The sequence below is a fragment of the Cotesia glomerata genome, linkage group LG5, assembly GCF_020080835.1.
Source record: "Cotesia glomerata isolate CgM1 linkage group LG5, MPM_Cglom_v2.3, whole genome shotgun sequence".
Lineage (NCBI taxonomy): Eukaryota > Metazoa > Arthropoda > Insecta > Hymenoptera > Braconidae > Cotesia > Cotesia glomerata.
The window spans coordinates 8,563,457-8,584,599 of NC_058162.1; the positions used below are offsets into that span (position 1 = coordinate 8,563,457).

General features: G+C 29.8%; 3 protein-coding genes and 1 long non-coding RNA gene across 4 annotated transcripts in view; 2 read left to right on the top strand and 2 right to left on the bottom strand.

The window, feature by feature from the left end:
- LOC123265150 (coiled-coil domain-containing protein 43) overlaps positions 1 to 21,143 on the top strand; it is a 50,147-nt gene that overhangs the window by 5,763 nt on the left and 23,241 nt on the right. The gene's annotated exons all lie outside the window — the stretch shown is intronic.
- LOC123265094 (semaphorin-5A) overlaps positions 1 to 21,143 on the top strand; it is a 127,704-nt gene that overhangs the window by 5,747 nt on the left and 100,814 nt on the right. The window lies entirely within an intron of this gene.
- Positions 816 to 18,121, bottom strand: LOC123265183. Its single transcript, XR_006509526.1, has 3 exons — positions 18,111 to 18,121; positions 10,230 to 10,235; positions 816 to 899 (listed from the first exon to the last, which is right to left on the bottom strand). It is a non-coding gene; the product is annotated as an uncharacterized LOC123265183 (long non-coding RNA).
- On the bottom strand, positions 7,046 to 8,244 carry LOC123265162 (keratin-associated protein 5-3-like). Its single transcript, XM_044728821.1, has 3 exons — positions 8,098 to 8,244; positions 7,300 to 7,645; positions 7,046 to 7,210 (listed from the first exon to the last, which is right to left on the bottom strand). Exons 2-3 carry the CDS (start codon positions 7,630 to 7,632, stop codon positions 7,208 to 7,210), a joined length of 336 nt encoding a protein of 111 aa, XP_044584756.1. The 5' UTR covers positions 7,633 to 7,645; positions 8,098 to 8,244; the 3' UTR covers positions 7,046 to 7,207.

Consider the following 21,143-nt stretch of genomic DNA (forward strand, 5'->3'; position numbering starts at 1 on the left):
TTCACTAAGAAAATTGAAAATTTTTAAAAATCGGGAAGTTATGGGTTTCACCCTGTTTTTCGAAAATTGAGTTATAACTGATGATATATCATCAGATCTTTACGTTTTGAGATTCTAGGCAGCTAATTTGACTTTTTCAAAGTGTTGTATTCTATTTAAAATTGTAGATTGTATGAGTGTAATTTTTTAACAAAGAGATTAGATCATAAATCAATCCATGATATAGCTTCCAATAAATAATTATTTGATTATATATATTTATATATTTATTCTGTATTTATATCTAATTATTTATTTTGTATTTATGTTAAACCATCGTGTAAAAATGTTATGTAACCTATTTAAGTGTTTTTATTAATTATTCACTATTGAATCTAGTTTTTAACTCTCTTTTTATTTATTATTTTTGCAAATTCAGAAATAAAATGATTGATAATTATTTTTTAAATTGAAAATAATATTACGTTGATTATTAACAAATCTATACTAATAAATAAAGAGCTGGTTTTTTTTGTCCGGTTATACTGCGAAAACTACTGAACCGATCGGAATAATACTTATGCCATAAGATGCAGCGTGTTTCGAAAAAATAAGGTTTTAGTATATGATATGTTGGTGATTACTTATTCGGAAGCTATATTTCTTTGACTTAGAAATAATGAATATTTATTGTAACTGAATTTAGACTAATCGATTGTCATTTGTTTAAAATAAATTTTTTAATTCTATTGGTTATGTTTATACACTAGGCAGATTTCTTCACTTATGAGACCTGCAATTTCTTTAACCCTTCAGTACCTTCACTATAAGAATTTTTCTCACGCAACAACATTCAACTTATAGGATGTCGCTGCAGTGCAAGTGAGACACTAAAAAGAACGTGGGTACTGAAAGGTTAACTGAAACTTTCAATGCTCATTAAATAGTATATTACACTACAAGGGCAGAAAGTTGAGATTTCTGCACTGCGCACCATGTGCCCGAGGCGAAGCCGAGGGCATCATGGCGCGCAGTTCAGGGCTCTCAAATTTCTGCCCGTGTAGTGTATACTAGTTTTCTTGCTATCCGGTCGAAAGTACGCAAAAAATTGCGTTGAAAAAAATTGATGCCTGCCCCCGACATTTGCGGCTCGAGCGAAGCGAGTGCTGCTGGTCGGGGGCGCAGGCATCAAATACACCTGTCAATAAAGATATTAATTTATAATCTATCATATTACTACTTTCTTTTGAGAAAAAATCTTAATTTAATTGAATAAATTTAAAATTATAAATATATTATAAATTAACTCTAATTTAAAAATAAAAAAAAATCGAAAAATGAAATAATAATCGTAAAATGCATAGAAATAAAAATTAAGATAAAAATCTGTGTATTTTTTCAAATAATTATTTGTTCAATAATGAATTTATTTATTTGAAAATATCTATCAGAATAAAAAATATTTCTCGTTTTTTTTGTAATTTAAATATTTAATAAGTCTCATTTCATTAAAATAAATATTTATTTTCTTTAATTAACTTATTTTCAACCTAAAATCATCGACACATAACAAGACAGATACATTCATAACAATCACAAGTAAGGTTAGGCTTATAAACATAAGTAATAGAGTGAGCGCGACTACCGACTTTCGGACTTTCTGCCGCCTCGTGTCTCGTTGTCAGTGCATGAATACATTATTTCGGATCCCCGTCGTAGGGTGCGTGCGCGACGATCACGGCGTAAAACTGAGGCTTTCTGCCGTGAAATCGCAGCGGGAACCCCGTACTTTCGACCGGCGTAGTAAGAAAAATTTTTATTTTCATATCAATTACTATTCATTTTTGTAAAAAAGATACGGAAATGTTATAATGATTGCACATTGAAAGTTACAACGAATATTAGCCAGAATAATTACATGGATAAAAGGACATGTCAATTCGATAATAGAATTGGGAATCTGTGCAAGTCAAAACAATACTCTAATTAAATTTCAAGTCTAGATCTAAAAATGCAATTCTATAAACCGCCTATCAGAGCGGGCGAGTAACAGCTAATATTATCTAAACTAAAATACGAATAGTTTAAAACTATTTTTTTTATTTACTCTGCTCTGCAACTTTCTTAAAGTAAAAATTAATATATAATTTTTATTTTTAATTACTATTAAATAACTATTTCGCCATACATTAAATGGTTATTTAATTATTAAATAACTAATAACTACAAAGTAAATCTTTTTGTAATTTATTAGACACTCTGTGAAATTTTTATTTGTGAGATTTCTCAAAACCTACTGGTCGGAATTGGTTCTAATTCACAGAAAATCCAAATTCGGTGAAATTCTTTAAAAACGCCGCTAATTTGGTTTGAATCATTCAAAAATTATGAGATGTTTTTACACACACACACACAATTTTAAATTTTCTTAGTGGAAAGTTAAAAATATTAAATGAAGGAATCCCACTTTGAAAAAATTTGGAAGGGATCGGGTTTAAAGGTGATCGATTTGGCGTGGAATGATCACTATACATTATATAAATTTTTTGTCTTTCATGTCTACATATATTTTTATTTATTTGTAAAGTTCAAAACATTGAATTAACGGAATTAAACATTGAATTGAGGAATTGGGCTTAAAGGTGATCGATTTGGCGTGGAATGATCACCATACATTATATAAATTTTTTGTCTTTCATGTCTACATATATTTTTATTTATTTGTAAAGTTCAAAACATTGAATTAACGCTTGTTACGTTGGAAACGTTGGAATCACGTTCGAGACGTTGGAAACGTTGGAATAACGTTGGAGATTTCGACTCGGGAGAATAAAACTACTATACTACACTATAGGATATTGATGTAATGTTATAAAATCTAGTTTTATTTAAAAACACGATACTGGTCAATGAGAACGGATGTTTATAACACCATCATATACTTGTTATTAAACATTTCTTGGATACGTTTACATTAGCATTATACCCAATCCATAATAATTAACAAGCCACTCACATATACACACTCATACATGACTGTATATTTATATTCATATTTTATAGGCATTCTTACTTTCTTGACGAAGGAAACTGAAAGCCTGCATTTAGTCAAGCGTGTCATTCATAGATTCGAATAAACTTTTTATCCATCTCTTTTTATATGTATAAATTTTTATTTATAACCATATGAATAATCAAAAAGGCGAGAGTTTTAGCGGTTAGTTTGTAATGAGAATTCGTCGAAAAACGGCACTGGCGATGAAAAATACTTGTCCGGATTTGTTTTTTTAAATTTTGTTATTTAAATGGCTTGTCTCTTTGTCTTTGTCTGTCTTTAATTCTATCCTCGGTCTTCATTTGTATGGTTTAGTTTAGTTATATTTTTTTTGGCTCGGTCACCACCAAAAGACATGAATTATTTATTATGGCGTGTCCGAAGATCTCCCTTCAGTATTTTACTTGTGTTAGTCGTCGTACTAGATATAATGCTTACACATATACGTATAAGTATATGTGTATGTGTTTGCATGAGTAAGATAGGAGAGTAGACAACGAAAAAAGAAATAAAGAGTTGAGCTACGGCTTAGATCACGATTTTATGATATCCAATCTGCTTTCAAAGAGTTTTGTCTTCCGTCAACTCGTTTGTTTCGTACTTTTTTGGTAATTTTTGTGTTGACGTATTTATTATTATTGACAAATAATTATTTTTAAGAATTGTAACAAAAAATTTCTCAATCATTATTATTGTGAGTATAATCATTAATGTATGTTAATTTTATAAAGATATTAAATTTTATAAAAATCGTACAAGTAGATCCAGAAATATTGACTAAAAATGATTAAGTATTGATTTTGAGTATCAATGCAATGTAAAAAATTATTTAGCATATATAGAGATACCCAGGTAGGGTTTGCCAATGCTGACAAATGGCCCAGCCTTGGACCATTTGTTACTTTGCCAAGCCTTGGTAAGTTACCAGTGGCCCAGGCCTGGCCCGAGGCTTGGCCCAATGGTTCAATATTTTGGAACCAAGCCTTGGGAGATCACGACTGGCCGAAGCCTGGTCCGAGGCTCAGCCCAATGGTTCGACATTTTCAAGTCGAGCCTTGGGGTACACCACTGGCCCAAGCCTGGCCCGAAGCTTGGCCCAATAGTTCAATATTTTGGAACCAAGCTTTGGGAGATTACAACTGGCCGAGGCCTGCTCCGATGCTTGGCCCAATGTCTCGATACATTTCAACCAAGCCTTGAAAAATCACCACGGACTTAAACCCGGTTCGATACTTGGCCCAATGCTTCGAACACTGATAGAAGAATTTAATAAATGACTTGTCAACAAAAAAATTTTAATAAATATAGTTATTAATCGTTGACCAATTATTTCTAACTATCATTTCTTTGTTGCTGAAAAATGTATAAAACTCTCGAAGCTGCTCAAAAAATAGTTTTCATGTGAATAAAAAATGATAAATTAAATACTGATACATATTGTGAATATTTTAAAAATGTTTATTTTTCTCCACAAAAAAAATATTGAAAAAAATTGTTAACAAGTAAGTTTGCTTATCACTCTCTTACACATATACAAATTACTTCTAATACAAATATATCTATCAGTGAAACTATAGTTTTGGGAAGTCACTGACACCCGAGGCTTGGCCCGGGTCTAGCTTGAGACTTGGCTCAATGGTTCGATATTTCCAAATTGAGCCTTGGGAAGTTATTACTATCGGACCAAATATAAATTCAGAACTAGCTTGGTGCTTTAATTGAATCATAGAAAAATTTTTTTCAATGATAAAAAATATTAATTTTTTATGAAGAAAATCTAACGCTAAAAAATGCTTCAATTATTCATTATTTATAGTCACATTATCTTAAATAATAGTAAGAACATTTCGTAAAAAAAAATTATTGAATGAAATTATACTAAGTAGTTACTTTTCTATAAATTAAAAGTGACAATTTCTTAATTTAGATGTACTCAATTATGATCATGTATTTATTTTTGGTAATAGAAAATTTAATTATTTCGTTGAAATCAAATGAATTAAAAAAAAAACATTTCATAACTGTATTCTGTCAACAAATTATATTATCTGAACTATACAAAATTTTTAGCAGTTATAAGTTCAATTTTAATTATGGAACATCATGTAATAAAGCAAAATGACTGAGTGATGTTTAACTTAACTAAAACTAATCTGTTAGTGTTACTACGAAGTGCAGCGAAGTCAGTACGGTTCGAGACTTCAACGCGGGTGACCCAGGGTTCGATTCCCATCGTGAGCAAAGATTTTTTCAAGGTAATCTGGTGTAATCGCGAGATACGATAATGTAAAGCTGATAATAAACCGTAAAATCGCGAATACAATTAAAATCAAATTTAATTTTTTAATAATGTTTGCATTTTTTTTAGTCCTGGTAAATTAGTTCCCCAAGGCTTGGTCCGAGCCCTGGGCCATTTGTTTCCCAAGACTCGGCCCAAGCCTTGTGGTTTTGTTTCCCAAGGCTTGGAACATGGCCATCATCCAAGGCTCGGACCATTGTCCGCCCAGTGGTCAGCCGAGGCTCACCCTAGCCTCATGCCAAGGCTTGGAACACTGGCATGACGGCTGGCCAAGATCTGGTCCAGGCCTTGCCCAATGGTTCCCTCCAACCAGGGTACTCTTAATTTGAATTCTAACGTGATATTAATGATAAATATTACTATTAATAATTATAATATTGACTGAAAAAGGTGGAGCATTGATTTTGAGTATCAATGCGGTGTAAAAACTTTATTAAATGTATGAAGGTACTATTGATTTGAATTTTAACGCGATGTTATTAATTTGATACTAAAAATACAATAAATTATTATTACTATTATTTTTATTTTAAATAAAATTTCCAGCTAGCAAAAAAAAAAAGACGGCACTATTTTGACAGATGGATAGTAGATTTAGTAATCAGGTGTTAATTATTAGTACAGATTGACAAGCTGTGAGAGTTATAACAGAGTATAATTATTATTATTATCAAAATTTTACGTAGACTGTTGGACGACATGTTTTATGTTTTGTTTAATCAGTTATATTACGTGCTACGAGAGTATTTACACTATGTTGACTCAAGTTTCGGTACAATAGCGTAAATTTCAACTCCAAATTCCGCCATCGCTTAACTATTTATACTAGTTACCGTTTTATAGTTTCTGTTGGTTATTACCTAAAATTATACCTTAAATATACTTAATTATATTCATCGTTTATCGTTTCATTCTTCCTACTTATGGAAACAACTGAATTTGGTGATTTATTACTTTAAGCTGCTTATCATGATAACCACACCTGATTCAGCAGAGTTACGAATTTCGTGATAAAAAGTAATGTATGTTACATATGTAACATCACATTAATAAGTGGATTTATATTTCACACGTGTTTCATACGTCAGGTAGACAAGAAATTGGTCAATTAAACCGTTTAATGCCTCATTAAAATTACAATCGTAATGTTTTACATCATAATGCCAGAATGTAGTTGTTTTTTAGCTTTACACCAATGATTTTTACCTTCACATTGAAATTTATGAACCACATGTATGTTTACATTTACGCATCTAATTATTTGTCTAAATTAAGCAAAATATAAAAAAAAAAATATTCTATTTTATGAAGAATGATAATGAAATTTTTTGTTAAAATTTTTTTTTTTAAGAGTATTTATTGCGCGATCATTAAATTATGAAATTTTTATGATTTAACAAGCGTAGTTTTTCATTCAAAGGCTGATATATCACACAATGTCGCTCAGAGACCGTGAAAAGGTAAATCAAAGCTAAACAAACTGAATTAGCGACCTTGGCTTAATCTAATCTGAAAAAATTCCAGTTTATATAATAGTAGGCCTAAAAAAATACGCCTAAGTTTTAAAAATTTAAAAGAGATGAAAATATATAAAAATTTAAAAATTTTGCACTCAAAAAATTTTTTTGTTAGTACAACATAAAACAAGTTGTGGTAGAACATTATATCATGTTAGCGTAGGAATAACATGTATCATTATTAAAAACTACAAATTAACCAAAAGTTCTTTTATTAAACGACTTAATTTTTTATACAGTAAAAATTGACCAATTTGATAATTTGAAAACTTATTTTTGTTGTAAATTGTAACTTTTTCTTGAAATTATTTCCTGGGGAAGTAATTAGATCATCCCTTAAACTTGAAATTGGTTGGATTACTACAAAAAAAAAATACCATTAAGTATCTCTGAAAACTAAAATACCATAAAACTGATCAGTAATTATTATAAAAAATCAAAATACTTACACAGGTGCTGCAACTTGAAGGGCTTACGAGGGTGTTGACAGAATTGACAACTTCGTTGTTGCCTTTGTTGATTCCCCCGATGTTTCCTACCTTGTTGTCAATGTTGACACCAACAAGGTCTACTTTGGAACCAGAAGGTCCACAGCCTCCAGGAGCCCCGCAACCTCCAGAAGGTCTGCTCCCTCCAGAAGGTCTGCTCCCTCCAGAAGGTCTGCTCCCTCCAGATTGTCTACAACCTCCAGAAGACCCGCAGCTTGGAGCAGGCTTGGAGCCGCACGATGCTGCAGCACAAGCAACCATGGCGGCCATGAATAAAACAGTTGCGAAATGCATCTTGGCGTTGTACCTGTGATAAATCAAAGAAACGTTTTAGGCCTATAGTTATAACATGAAGAAGTATCAAACTATACCAAAGCCAGATATGGTCTGAATGGAAATTGGACAGACCGGATCATATTAGACCAGATGTAAATAGATCAAATTTTTTGATTTTGTCATAAATGCACAGAAAAAAAATTAACTTAAATAAAGAGAAAAATTCTTGAGCCAAGAACATAATTTTGAAAAGTTTCATTATTTTGGATCAAGACGAAAAATTCTTGAATCAAGTAAAATTTACTTAAACCAAGAAAAATTTCTCAGTTTAAGAATTTTTCTACTCAAATCAAGAAGATTCAGTTCTTCAAAATTATTATACTTGATTCAAGTAATTTTTTTTCTGTGTAGAGATATCAGGTGGATACAAAAAATTTTATCATAGTTCTGTATATTGAGCTATTATTAATTATTAATACTCACGTTGTTAGTATTCAAAATTGAACAGGTCTTTATGTTTTCCAAACTTGGAACTTTGTGATGAGTTGATCCATTTCTCCGGTATATATAGTTCTAAGAAAAACCGCAATACTTTGTTTCCGATTAGGTCGTCGACATCTTTTGTTATTACACGTTGAGAGACAACAAACACTGATGTTATTGCAACTGAATAAAACTTTAGACAATCACCTGAAAGGTAATTGTTCCATTGTTGGAGCTGTTGAACGATCTAATAATTCAGATCAATAACAATTTTTTTTCCTCCTCCCACCTGAGGTTGAAAATCTTGGAAAGGGTCACATCGGTCAAATTCGCTTCGTTTCGAAGCATTTTCCTCAATGGAAGTTTTTGACGACAGTTTTGTGTAATTCAATGTGAGTAAATTGGAATATGTGACTTTGTAGTTCAAAAAGTTAGATTGCTTGAAGCTCAACACAAAAAGTACAGTTATACTATCGAAAGTTTTATTGTTCTAGGCTGGAAGATTTATTATTTGCGATTCGTAGATCTTCAAATTCAATTTATATGTTATAATAAATTATTTTTCTGTAATATCATAAAACTCAGTTGTAACTACAATATATTTTTCTGTAATTTCGTCGATTAATAGTTTAACAAAATCATTGTTGAATTTGCAACATAATTAAATTATTGAAAATAAAATTTAATCTGTCTTAGATCATATATAATTATCGATTAATGATAATTCTTCACCTGAGAAAAATATTTTACAATTTTCCCTAATCAAAAATCACATAGCGCATAAAAATAAATTTCTACTATAAATACCGCTTTCAATAGCCACAATTATATTTTCTCTTAGAAAATTTTCAAGTTTCAATCATAATTATGCTGCTGATCAATCACTTGGGCAGCTATAACCTGAAAATATTAATTAACTAATTTACATGTTAAGTAAAGAGTTAAGCGGATGATATCTCGGTGACTTAGAGGTATGATAAATAGGGTCCATAAATTCATAAAAATCTATGTATTAATGATTACTGTTGTCACCACAGGGAGTGAAAGATTATTCAAATGTAATGTCTAGAATTACACATATAATAATGTTCAGAACTTTCCACGTATTCATTTTCCATAGAAGATAATTTATAATAAATGACCAGAACTATAAACCTCTTGAATATATATCTAAATATATATAGATATAAAGATACAAATCAGCCATCAAAATTAACCGGAAGAAAATTCTTCGGCAGATTACGATACAGAATTTTTTAATTTTATCAAAAATCCAATGAATATTATTTTATACTATGTTACGTTAGATTCTAAGAAGCGAAATAAAATAAAAAATATGTAGGGGAGAAGGGGGTCAATTGAACCACGGAGCAATTGAACCACTTGACTTGAAAAATCGAAAAAATTGAAAAAACGCTTCATGCTCTTAGAATTAGATTCTAATATGTTAAACTCGATATGATCAAAATTTGAAATCATTGCGATTAATAAATTTTGAAAAATTGAGATTTTCTTATTTTTAGGCATGTAAGCTGTTTTTTCGGCTGGTGACAAATTGTTTAATAATATTTCAATTTTTGAATTAATTGATAAAATTTGAATTGTAGTAGTTGTATATACTTATACTTTATAATTAATTAAACCAGCAGTCCCGGGGACGATTGAATCATACGGAGAAGCATGGGACATGCGCGCGCATCTTGACTCTACGTGAAAAATACTCAGGGAAATAACCTAACAATTTGATGAACAGAATTTATAATGAAAATTATTTTTAAATTGATTTTTAATTTATTTAATATAATATCTGTGCATTAAAAACGTACAACAGTAATATTAGCAAGTAACAATTAATATATTATTTATTAAAAGTTCGGGTTTGAGTTTTAAATATTATTGGTTCAATTGACCGCAAGCAGTGGTTTAATTGCCCCCGAGCGGGGGGTCAATTGAACCATTCGACACGTTTGGATAAATTAATAATTTTTAAAAATTCACGTTGTTTATTGACTAATTTATGTGTTGATAATAATAATAGACTTAATAAGCTACCACTCCAAGAAAAAAAAAATTATTTTTTAGTTTTAATTCGAATAGTAAAAAATTACTAAACTTTTTTTGGTTCAATTGACCCCCTTCTCCCCTACGGTATTTTCGAGAAATGTAAGCTAGTTTTACGTGTAATTTGAACAACATGTACTTTCATAAACGTGACAGAACATAAAGTGCTTAATATGTTCGACCTATTCTTTCTTAAATCACAGATTATTTTCTCAGAAGATCGTCATTGTAATTTAAATTTTAACGATTACGAATAAATATAATGGATTTCATCGAGTTTTTACTGGGTTTTTACTCAGTAACGCAAATTATCGGTAGAACATTTAAAGTTAAACAGCATAAATAGGTATGGTTTGAGCATGACGCTCAATAGGATAAAGAACAGCTGCAAATCATAGACACGAGACTCTTTTCTTTGTTATGGCAAAAAAAACTGAGCGTATGTGTGTGTGTCTTCACATGTGTAGCGTAAAATTATGTGAAACTATACGATTTATTCTAAACGTAGAAATGAGCGTTTACATTGAAATCGATTCTTCTGCAAAATCATCATATGTGTGGGTAGGTACGTGGTCCGCATACAAATACTGAATTTTTCGGGTGGAAAAGTGAACAATGGCACGCTAGGAAGTCTTGAATAGAGTGATCGAACGAAAAAGAACATAAATAGATATACACACAATAATAAAGATATATTCTACTCGAAATGTTTATAGAAGGAAAATTTTAAATAATCTGAAATCGCTTTATTTTAGTGAAAAATTATATATTGCTCATGTATGATGTGTATATAAGTCATGGATAACCATACTCGTGAAAAAAAATTATGATGTGTTTATATATGGTATATTATCATAAATACATGCATATGGTAAATTTTTGTATATGGTCATGTGTGGCCTGGTCCGATCAAATATGATCATATCTGATGTGATCGGATATGGCCATAGAAATCATTTAACCATTTAAAGGATAAACATCTTAGCTATTCTAATCAAATCATCATAGATAGTCATAACTGATCATATATGGCCACATTTGGTCATATGTGGCCTAACATGGTCATATATGGTCATCAATATAATTTTAATATTGTAACCTGATCATGCATATGTGGTCATATTTGATAATATATGGCCATATAAAACCTGATATAGCAAATTTTTACATCAAGAGATGAATGGAAATATCAGAAAATTTTTTCACTGGTATACGAATCGAATAATGAATATATGTGTAATTAAAATAAACAAAAAATGTAAAACATATATTAAAATGTGTTTGACATTCATTTTTAACTTCATGTTTTTATTATTATTATTAAACCGAAGGGAGTTGGATCATAATTTTTTATAGGGTACTTGACATCAATATCACAAAGATTATTGAAAAAAAAATCAGGTCAATCGATAAAATATTTTGAAAGTTATCAATATCACGTTACAAAGTTTCTTCCAACAAAAAAAATCAACTTGTTCTGTTTAAAATAATTATTCAAAAGTTAATTAACAATTAAGCAGCTCTAAATTTTTTTTAGAGCTGTTCTTAAAAACAAAAAAACACTTATTTGATACGCTAACACCAAATTTCTTCTCGTAGAATAAAACTTTATTCCAATTAAAATTCCGAGTAAATTTTCCGTTTGCATGAAACGGAGAATTTGGCCACCCTGTCTTGTTAATTGAAGTGTTATGACAAGCAAACGTTGTATTTCCTCTGAGCGCGATGTAAGTATGAAGTTATTTATATTTAAATAAAAATTTTATCGTCATTTAATTAGATAATTCGAAAAAACACTTTTGATAAAATGTTTCAGTAAATATACTTTTATATGGGGTGGCCACCGTCGATTTATTTAAATATTAAACACATCAAGGTTTTACGACAGCACTTACACATTTAAACATTACATTATTATTTATCATCGAGGAATTTGAATGCATATACATATGTATAAAATTCACGTATGCCTACGAGTACGATTAATTTAACGTTTGACCGAAGAAATGTTAATTTATTATTATTATTAAACATCTCAGGTGACGTTTCGTTCACGCTCGTAAACTTCCGATCAAGTAATTTTTTAAGACTCGAAATAAAAGTCGTGTGCATTTTTATTATTTTTTAATCTCTTTTTCTTCTTTAATTTTTTTAATTTTTTATTATTATGATTGCTGGTTATCAACGAGATTAAAGTAACACCAAATGAATCTTATACATATATACATATACATTTTATAATATGATCTCTTTTATAAATTCATGCATATTATACACACCAACGTGTCTTTTTTATTTTAATTTCTGTCTTTTTTTAATGGCTCAATATTTTTTTTACGATCCTTCTTGAAAAGACGAAACCTGTTTTTGAATGTTCACCCACGCCCGGCAGCTCTTCTGTCCGTTTTAGTTTTAAATTTTCGAAGGTCGTTTGCCATGGCCGAAAACAGATCCCAAAATAATATAAATAAAAAATAATAATACTAAGTAAAAGTAAAATAAAATAGCGAGGATAAAAAAATAATAAAACCCGTAACACGTGGTCGGCATCTGGAGTTGAGCACGCGTTTGACAGACCATTTTCTTCGCAGTAAATTTTTAAAATTAATTAACAATAATTTAAGAGAAATAAAGATGAATATTAAAATTTTTTTTAGTTTAATTTTTGGACATGCCTATATCAAATTTAAAATGTCTTTAAATTATTTTTTATAATAATTGACCTGCTTAGCGCTATGCAAAAGCAATTATTTTTTTTATTATGAAATATAAATGTCGATAAATAAGCAAAATTGTTATGTTTTGAATTAACATAAAAGAGGTGTATAAAAATTAATAATTTTTCACGGTGAAAAAATAACTTGTTTCTAATCGCCTCGAGCGAGATTCGAACCTAGACCCTCTTCAGTTTGAACTAAAAAAAATTGAGATATCATTTTTCTAAAAAAATTTGTATTACAGTCTTGATATTTTATTTTAAAATCTATTTTTATTTATAAAATATACAATATAGTTTACGATCCATAACTTGACTTGTAGCTCTGACCAGTAACGTTATCATTTTTTGTTAGTCTTGTCCATTGACTTGGACTTGGCTATCAGTTGTACTCGCTCGGATGCTCAACATCAACACTTGACTCACTCCATTGGGTAAAATAAATGCTTCTTTTTATTTTTATTTTTTCCCAACATTTTTAGTCTTTTTACGCTCTCGAAGAGTAGTTTCGCAGAGTATTCAACGCCTGTGGCACTAAAATAACGAGTAAGTGGGGGCTTGTACTTTCTCGTTTGGCCTACGGCAAGGCAACCACTGAATATCATATTTTATTATTATAATATATATTATATTATTATTACGCTGTGTACTGTGTATTTAGACGTACCTGTTTGCTGGTCTGTGCGTTTAACGCATTAGAGCTTTATAGATTATTTTTAAGTATTAGAGATATTTTTTATTTATTTCGTTTATATGGTAATATTAATATGTATATATGTATGTATGTTACTTTTACTCGGGATTTTACGCTAAAGTTAAAGTTATCAATTGAAGGAATTAAATTTGAATACATTAATATTTATAAGTGATACATATTTTTTTAAATATAATGGATTTGTAATTGATATGGTAATATTTTGTTTTGGGCGATCAATTAGGTTTTAGGTTATCGTATTTTTATATATCAGTTGAATTTAAATAAAGAAATTGTATTATTAATTTTTATTTTTAGATTATATATGATCATATGTAGTTATACGTGATCAATGGTGATAATATATTTAATCGTATACTATCATGTATGACCATTTATTTAATCATATGTTATCATGTGTAATTATATATGATCATTATGATCATATTTAACCATATGTGACCATATCTGATTAAATGTGACCATATAGTGTAATTTTTGTTCGTCTGTGATCATTTGTAACCACATATATAATTATACGTGATCATTTATGATTATAAACAACCATATGTGATATTTTTGGTCATCTGTGATTATATGTAACCATATGTAATCATGTATATATTCATATGTGATCATATATATCATCATAGTGGTCATTAATAATTGTATGTGAATGTATGTGAGCATGAGAGCATATATGATCATATGTGACAACTTAAATATTTATAAAAAATATGAATAAGTTCAGCATAAACTTATTCTTAAAATATTATATGAATTCATATGTGTATTTAACAAGGGTGTACCACCGTAAAAGCTCGCTTGGTTTTATCGGCTCTTATATATGTGTTGAGTCGTTATTCTCGCAGTGATCTTGCTCTTCGTATAGTAACTGGGTATCGCATTTTATAGTATGCGTGAAAAAGACGCGGACGCGATGTAGTAGGCCATCTCCTTATACGGGATCCTTGCGGCCAAATGCCGACGTATCGATGTAATCCTTCTGGATGAGAAGAAGTGTGGAGTTATAAAACGTGATAAAAGTATGAGGAAGAAAAAATATTTGATAAGAGAAAAAAAAATAATAATAAATTGTGGTACTGAAATGAAAACCTGTAAATGTAACGCAAAAATAGTCTAGAATATATTGCGGTTTTAACAATTTAATATAATAATATTATGAAGGAAAATCACAATAAATTGAAAAAGATATTACAATTAATTATAGACTTTTTAGTTCCAATTGACCTCAACCCTCGGCCTCTAACCATTTAATACCTCGGGATATTAACACATTGTATTTTAATGTCGAGTATCTAAAGTTAAGTAGAATCTTGACCAAAAGTCTCGATTACGGCGAGATTTCACGGCGCTGACCCTAGAGGCCAATCGACGTATTCCCATAACTGTGTATAACCGGTATATGACTTTACTATCGTGACGTCCCCCCCCCCCTTTTCTCTCTCTTTCTCTATCTCCGTATACATGTGATCATACTCACACTTTACCTTTACTTGCTTCTATCCAAGTACAGCACACTCTACACTCAACACTCTTATATATAACATATATATCCCAGGTTAATTGAATTGTCCTCTCCAGTTTTCCCGTGACATTCAATTTCAAATAAAATAGAAAAGCGTGATAAATTTTATCGGACTTACAGCCTATAACGTTTACAATTCCATAACTCTGATCTTCTTTTTATTTTTCATCATTCATATCTCTGTGTTGATAATAAATAAAAAATAAAAAATTATTTTTCATCATTTACTTAACGCTAATTTCATTTTCTGCAAAAAACAGAAAAAAAAAATTTTTTACTGTCTATCATTTGCGTAATTTTTATTTCAAATATTTTCATAAAAAGTTGATTAAAAATTTTGATAAGTGCTCCATTACCAGCAAAGTGCTCTATTACAGCAATTGAAACGGCTCTGAAAAATAGTAAACAGATGTAATAATTTTTTTATCATTATCTAAAAAAATTGAAACTCATTTCCGGCAAAAGAGCTAACTTGATAAACCAGTTTGTCACTCGTACTTAATTCCCGAATGCGGTAGGTTGTGGAAAGAAAAATACCTTCCCATCATTCACATTCGTATAAATTATTATTACAAAATCACTTTGAAAAAAAAAATAAAAAATAAATAACAGACTCTATTTTTGTATTGTATATCACGTTGGATATTGATGAATATTTAAGTACGTGATCATTGAAGTCTGCCGTGTGGCCCGAAATTAATATACACACACTACAGTGTATCTTCACCTCTTACGATACATCTATATTATTATAAGTCCGCCCGACGACGCAAAAAAAGTATCGACAGACTAAATTTTACTCCTCATGGGAGGTCTAACGGGCTATCAGTTACAGTGTCTCTTTGACAACCTTTATTATTGTTTATTATATTATAATTATTATGATTTGTCATGTTTGTAATTGGCGAGAAATTTACCTTAACTCGAGCAGATAATTCATTTTTAAACTAATATATAGATTTGTAAGTTTTTAATTTTTGTTTTGTTGTAATTAATTAACGATCAGTTTAGAAAGATAAAATTTAGATGCAGACAAAATTATAATTAATTTATTTTTTTCGGTTATTCCACTTGAACAAATATATAGAATATTAGCTAATAGTAAAAAAAACTATGAATATCGTGAAAGTATATTTTTACAAATAATATTTTACTAAGGTAAAAGCCCCAATAGATGATCACGTACCAGTATATGATCACTCCATGTATTTGTATATCTATGTTCACAAATATAGGTATACAAATACATGGAGTGATCATATACTGGTACATGATCATCTATTGGGGCTTTTACCTTAATTGTATCAAATTTTCTTGGAATGATAACTGTATAAAATTTTGTTAGAATTAACTGTAATTGAGCAAAAACTGATAACTGACATGTGTAATTTTTTATACAGCTGAGAAGTATTTAGCGATTGCAGCGCGGCCTTAAAGTCAGCGGATAATATTGTTACTTGGATTAATTTTTACTAGAGAGTCCGGTTAATTTTGTAATATTTTCAGGAAAAAAATTTTATTTTACTGTTATTTTTAATATTAAAATAATAAAAAATAATTATTCATTTTATTAATTTTTCACCTTTATCATTTTTTACCAGTTTACTACATGTAGTTTTTTACTGCAGTAAAAATAAATAGTACTTTTCTATATTTTCTTACATTTTATTTGTCAGTAATTATATAAAAAAATTGCAATTAGGTCAATAATTGCAGAAGATTTCATAATTACTGCCATTTTCATGGTAATATTCAAACAAAATTACTCTCCGTGCACAAAAAAAAATTGGCCCTATCAGAAAATTTTTCGACGGGTAATAGTACAAAGTATAAAGTACATTCTCCATTATCTTTAGCGATCTAAAGATCCGGGATGACTCGGTTGGACTCGAGCCATCTCGAGATAAAAGATGCACCAACTACAATAACAACAAACAACATTGATACGAGATTTATTACCTGCGATATTTATTGCACTCGGTGATTAATCGCAAAAAAACTCGTGGTATTTTTATTTTATTCCAGGGTATCAATGTTTTTTTATAGCATGACTCTGAGTTTAGCGTTTATTTAAAAAAATGGTGTTTTAATCCGCGCAATGAGAGACTGCTTGTCGCCATATGATACTAAAATGAGTTTTATCACCGATTACGAATTACGGTGAATCATTGAACGCTTTAGTTTATCGTTTATAGTCAAGAGTCGCGATAAGCTGAAAAATTGTGTAGGAACGCTATATGTACTATTTATACCAGTTGTGTTATTCGGTTTAAGCAAACAACTATTTTAAAACAGTAGTTATTTGTTCTAGTCATGTAATTTAAAAGTATAATAAATTTAATAATAAAAAACTAGTTAATATACGGTAACTTCGCTCTAACATTGTATATAGATCTGAGTAAATACAAACAGACGTGGTATTAAGTAGTAAATTTTTCAGACTAAAAATGATTTATGAAACATTTAAAAATTATATTATTTTGTTAATTTTTTATTTTTTCCCATCACATGCAAAATATTTTATTGATGATTTAAAAGTCGAGATTTTTTTCTAATATTACTTTTGTAAATGTAGAATTTTTAATTATTAAAATTTATTCATACATTTATTGTAAATATTACAATCGAAAATTAAACAACAGGTTTAAATTCCGAAAAAAATTTTTCGTTATCGTACTGAAGTTGATAATCCCAGAGATAAGTGATACGTTTATTTAATATTTTTCTTCTTTCTGTTTAATTCAAGGAAGATATAAAAATTCAAGAATCAGATTATCAATACTACGGTTGTTTAACCAACACTTGATGGTAACTTCCATGAATTTTGATAACAAACAAGAGAAAATTGATCAATTTTTTTTTTATAGTTAATAGAAAAAATTCTCAGTAAACTTCTTAAGCGATCTCTAGCGTGAACCTACTTTTCGACAGATTTTGACTAATTTTTTTTTTACAGTCGATGAATAGTGTTCGTTATGAAATTCCAAAGGTACAACTTTTTTGGCCGTTTAGAACGCGAGATATTTGGTATCAAAATTTGCAATTTTTAAGGTTAATTCCCATTAAAAGCATGTAAAACTTCTTGCCCGCTCAACTAATTTTTATCATTTCAAAAAAATTACTCGACAGAATTTGAAAAAAAAACTGAGAGTAAAGGAAAATGTTTTCTTAGTAAATAAATAAAAATTGACGCTCCACAATTTTTTTTTCGAGGAATAATAATGTGAAATATTATTTATTGACAAATTTCAACAAGTCATTTTTATGAAAAATAGTGATCTATCAATGTTTTCCGCACTGCGATCTTGATTAGTGTAGCATAGAGGGCGGGAATTTTGAAGCTTAAACAGTAAATGCCAGGTCTGTATATAAGCTATATAATATAAACATGCTCGAAGCAACGTTGCTAGGTCGCCGTAACCGAAAATATCTGGTAGTATATGTGAGTATCTGTACCGAGTCTTATAATTTCTGGAAATAGGATAGGCTCTAACTACACTATTGCACGCTGAAACTATCTTAAAGATTCAAATTTTGTCAATATTCGCAGAAAGTGTGTCTGACTTATAGTTTTGCGTTAGTTTTAATTCTGATAAAAGTTATAAAATGAACCGTATGATGGCGCTTGAGTCGGCTCGTATGTAGACGCTTCCTCTCCATTGATATTTTCATCATATAACATTTCCAAGCGAAAAAAATATGAAGCATTTTCTGTTTACTAGCAAACACATATTGGACAAAAATTTCTTTATTATTTTGTTAGCAACATTATTTATAGACGGATGATTATTATTTGTATTTATTTACTTTCAAATATACTCGCTGCTGATCTCTATTGTATATATATTGACAGAACTTTGACGTGATAGTTCGAAAAAAAATTGTAACATCTTTTTACAATGGAGTAGACACCAAATACGGCTACAATGAAAATTTCTTGGTAAAATATAGAAATAAACGGAGGCTGAGTGATTATTTTGCAATTTTTGAAATTGTAATTTAAAAAAAAAATCAAAATTTTAGTATTGATAATTTTTATCAAATATTTTTCTCAACTCAATGAGAATATGAATTTATGTAAAATAAACTTTACATGATAAAATTTTTAAATTCATTGAAACGTAAATTCACTTTGGTAGGTCCTCAAATTAACTCGTGATATTTAACGGGGCGTAAAATGACCAGTTACAAGGAATCCGTCCTGCATTAATTTCTCCCAGAGGGACCAGCAGAAAGAGAACCTGCAAAATAAACCAAAGTAACTTTAAATAATAACCGAGTTTTTGTCATAGCTTGAGGGGTGCACGCGATAACTCGGAACTTAAGTTCAGGGTACTTTTTTGTTTTTCTGAAGATGTAACCCTTTATGTGCCCTCGAGACATCAAAAAACACAAATAAACATACAAATATATCAAATAAAATAAAATAATATAATGCTGGAAGAATTGGACATTATATATTACACAGAACGTACAGGTTACATTATATTAGTGTAATATATATCATGCAGCATTGTCTACCGAGTGTTGTACGCAGCGTTGAATGTAGAAAGAGTTCTTATATTTTATTTATCTGAGAAGAAAAATACAAAATGGGTCATGGTGGCTAAGACAAGTCGAGAGTAAGTGTATTATTGTTTTTTTTTTGTGTACACATACGTGTTTTTTTAAATGAAATACAATGGTCACCATTCATAGTTCGTTTATTATTATTATGATTACTATTTTTTTATGTTAAATACTCCATACACTTCCTATTAATTCAAGTATTAAGATATTGACAAAAAAAAGTAGTCATATAAAGCTACACTGTAAAAAAATCCGGTGTGAGTCCATGCGGTGTACGGTGTTAAAAATTCCGGTGTTAAATTCAACACCGAAATCGGTGTAGCAGTAACACCGTTCGCGATGTAAATATTTTTTTTCGGTGTTAAATCGGTGTTATAAATTTTCCGGTGTTGATAATAGATAGATAGATTTGTTACATTGTACAGCAGTAAGAACTGCCTTTTAGAATTTCTTCATCTCAATTGTACTGCCTCTCTCTATTTCACTGCGTTCGAATTTCTTTCAAATTTCACTACGTTCAAAGTTTCTGCCTTTCAAATTTCGCACATAGATATCGCAACCTGCTCTTTCAACTTTTTATAATCTCTGCGTATCTCTTGCGGATGTGGACCGACTTGCGCTTCCTGTACTGTATTTACCCTATTCCTCACCTCTTTCGAATGGCTGTTGGAACAGTGGCGATGGGGAAACCACAGAGAAACCCCATGCCAGTACAAGTCGGCTACCGGAGCGACCCCCGACGGTTGGTTTGGAACTATTCGAATAACCGTCGGGGCTCGAACCCTCGCCTCACGGCATGATGTACGAACGAATTAACGATATAATGACTTAACCCACTCGGCCATCCTGCCGCTTTCAGTGTTGATAATATTTTAACTAACACAATTTTTATAATTAAACTTTTTATGTTTAATAATTGAAAATAAATAATCAAAAAAAGTTAGTATTTAATTTAGAAAGTTTAAAATATTAAGTAGATAAAATTTTTTGATTAAAATAAATACACTGTAAAAAATTTCGATGTAAAAATGGACCCGGAGCACTTTACATGGCTGTGTAGCGTGAAATAATGGTGTGAAATTCTCTCGGTGTAAATTTTCGATCCGTGTTACTTTAACACCATTATTGAAGGACAATTTTGGGAGATCATACAAATAATCGGAAACTTCAAAATAGTGCATTTTAGTTATTATTCCATAATTTTCAAGTATTTTTTTTAAGATTTTCGGAATAGCTCTAAGATAATTTTAGAATCAATGCAATTTATTTGAAATTTTCTCCTTAAATGTGGAACCTTTTTTGAATAGACTTAAAACATTTTTTTAACTATTTGAGAACAAATTTTGAATACTTTTGAGAAATTTTTCGGATATTTTTGAGACAATTTTGGAAAATTTCTTGGACAGTTTTAGAGTGTTTTTACAACAAATTTGAATCATTTTTAGAACAATTTTGAA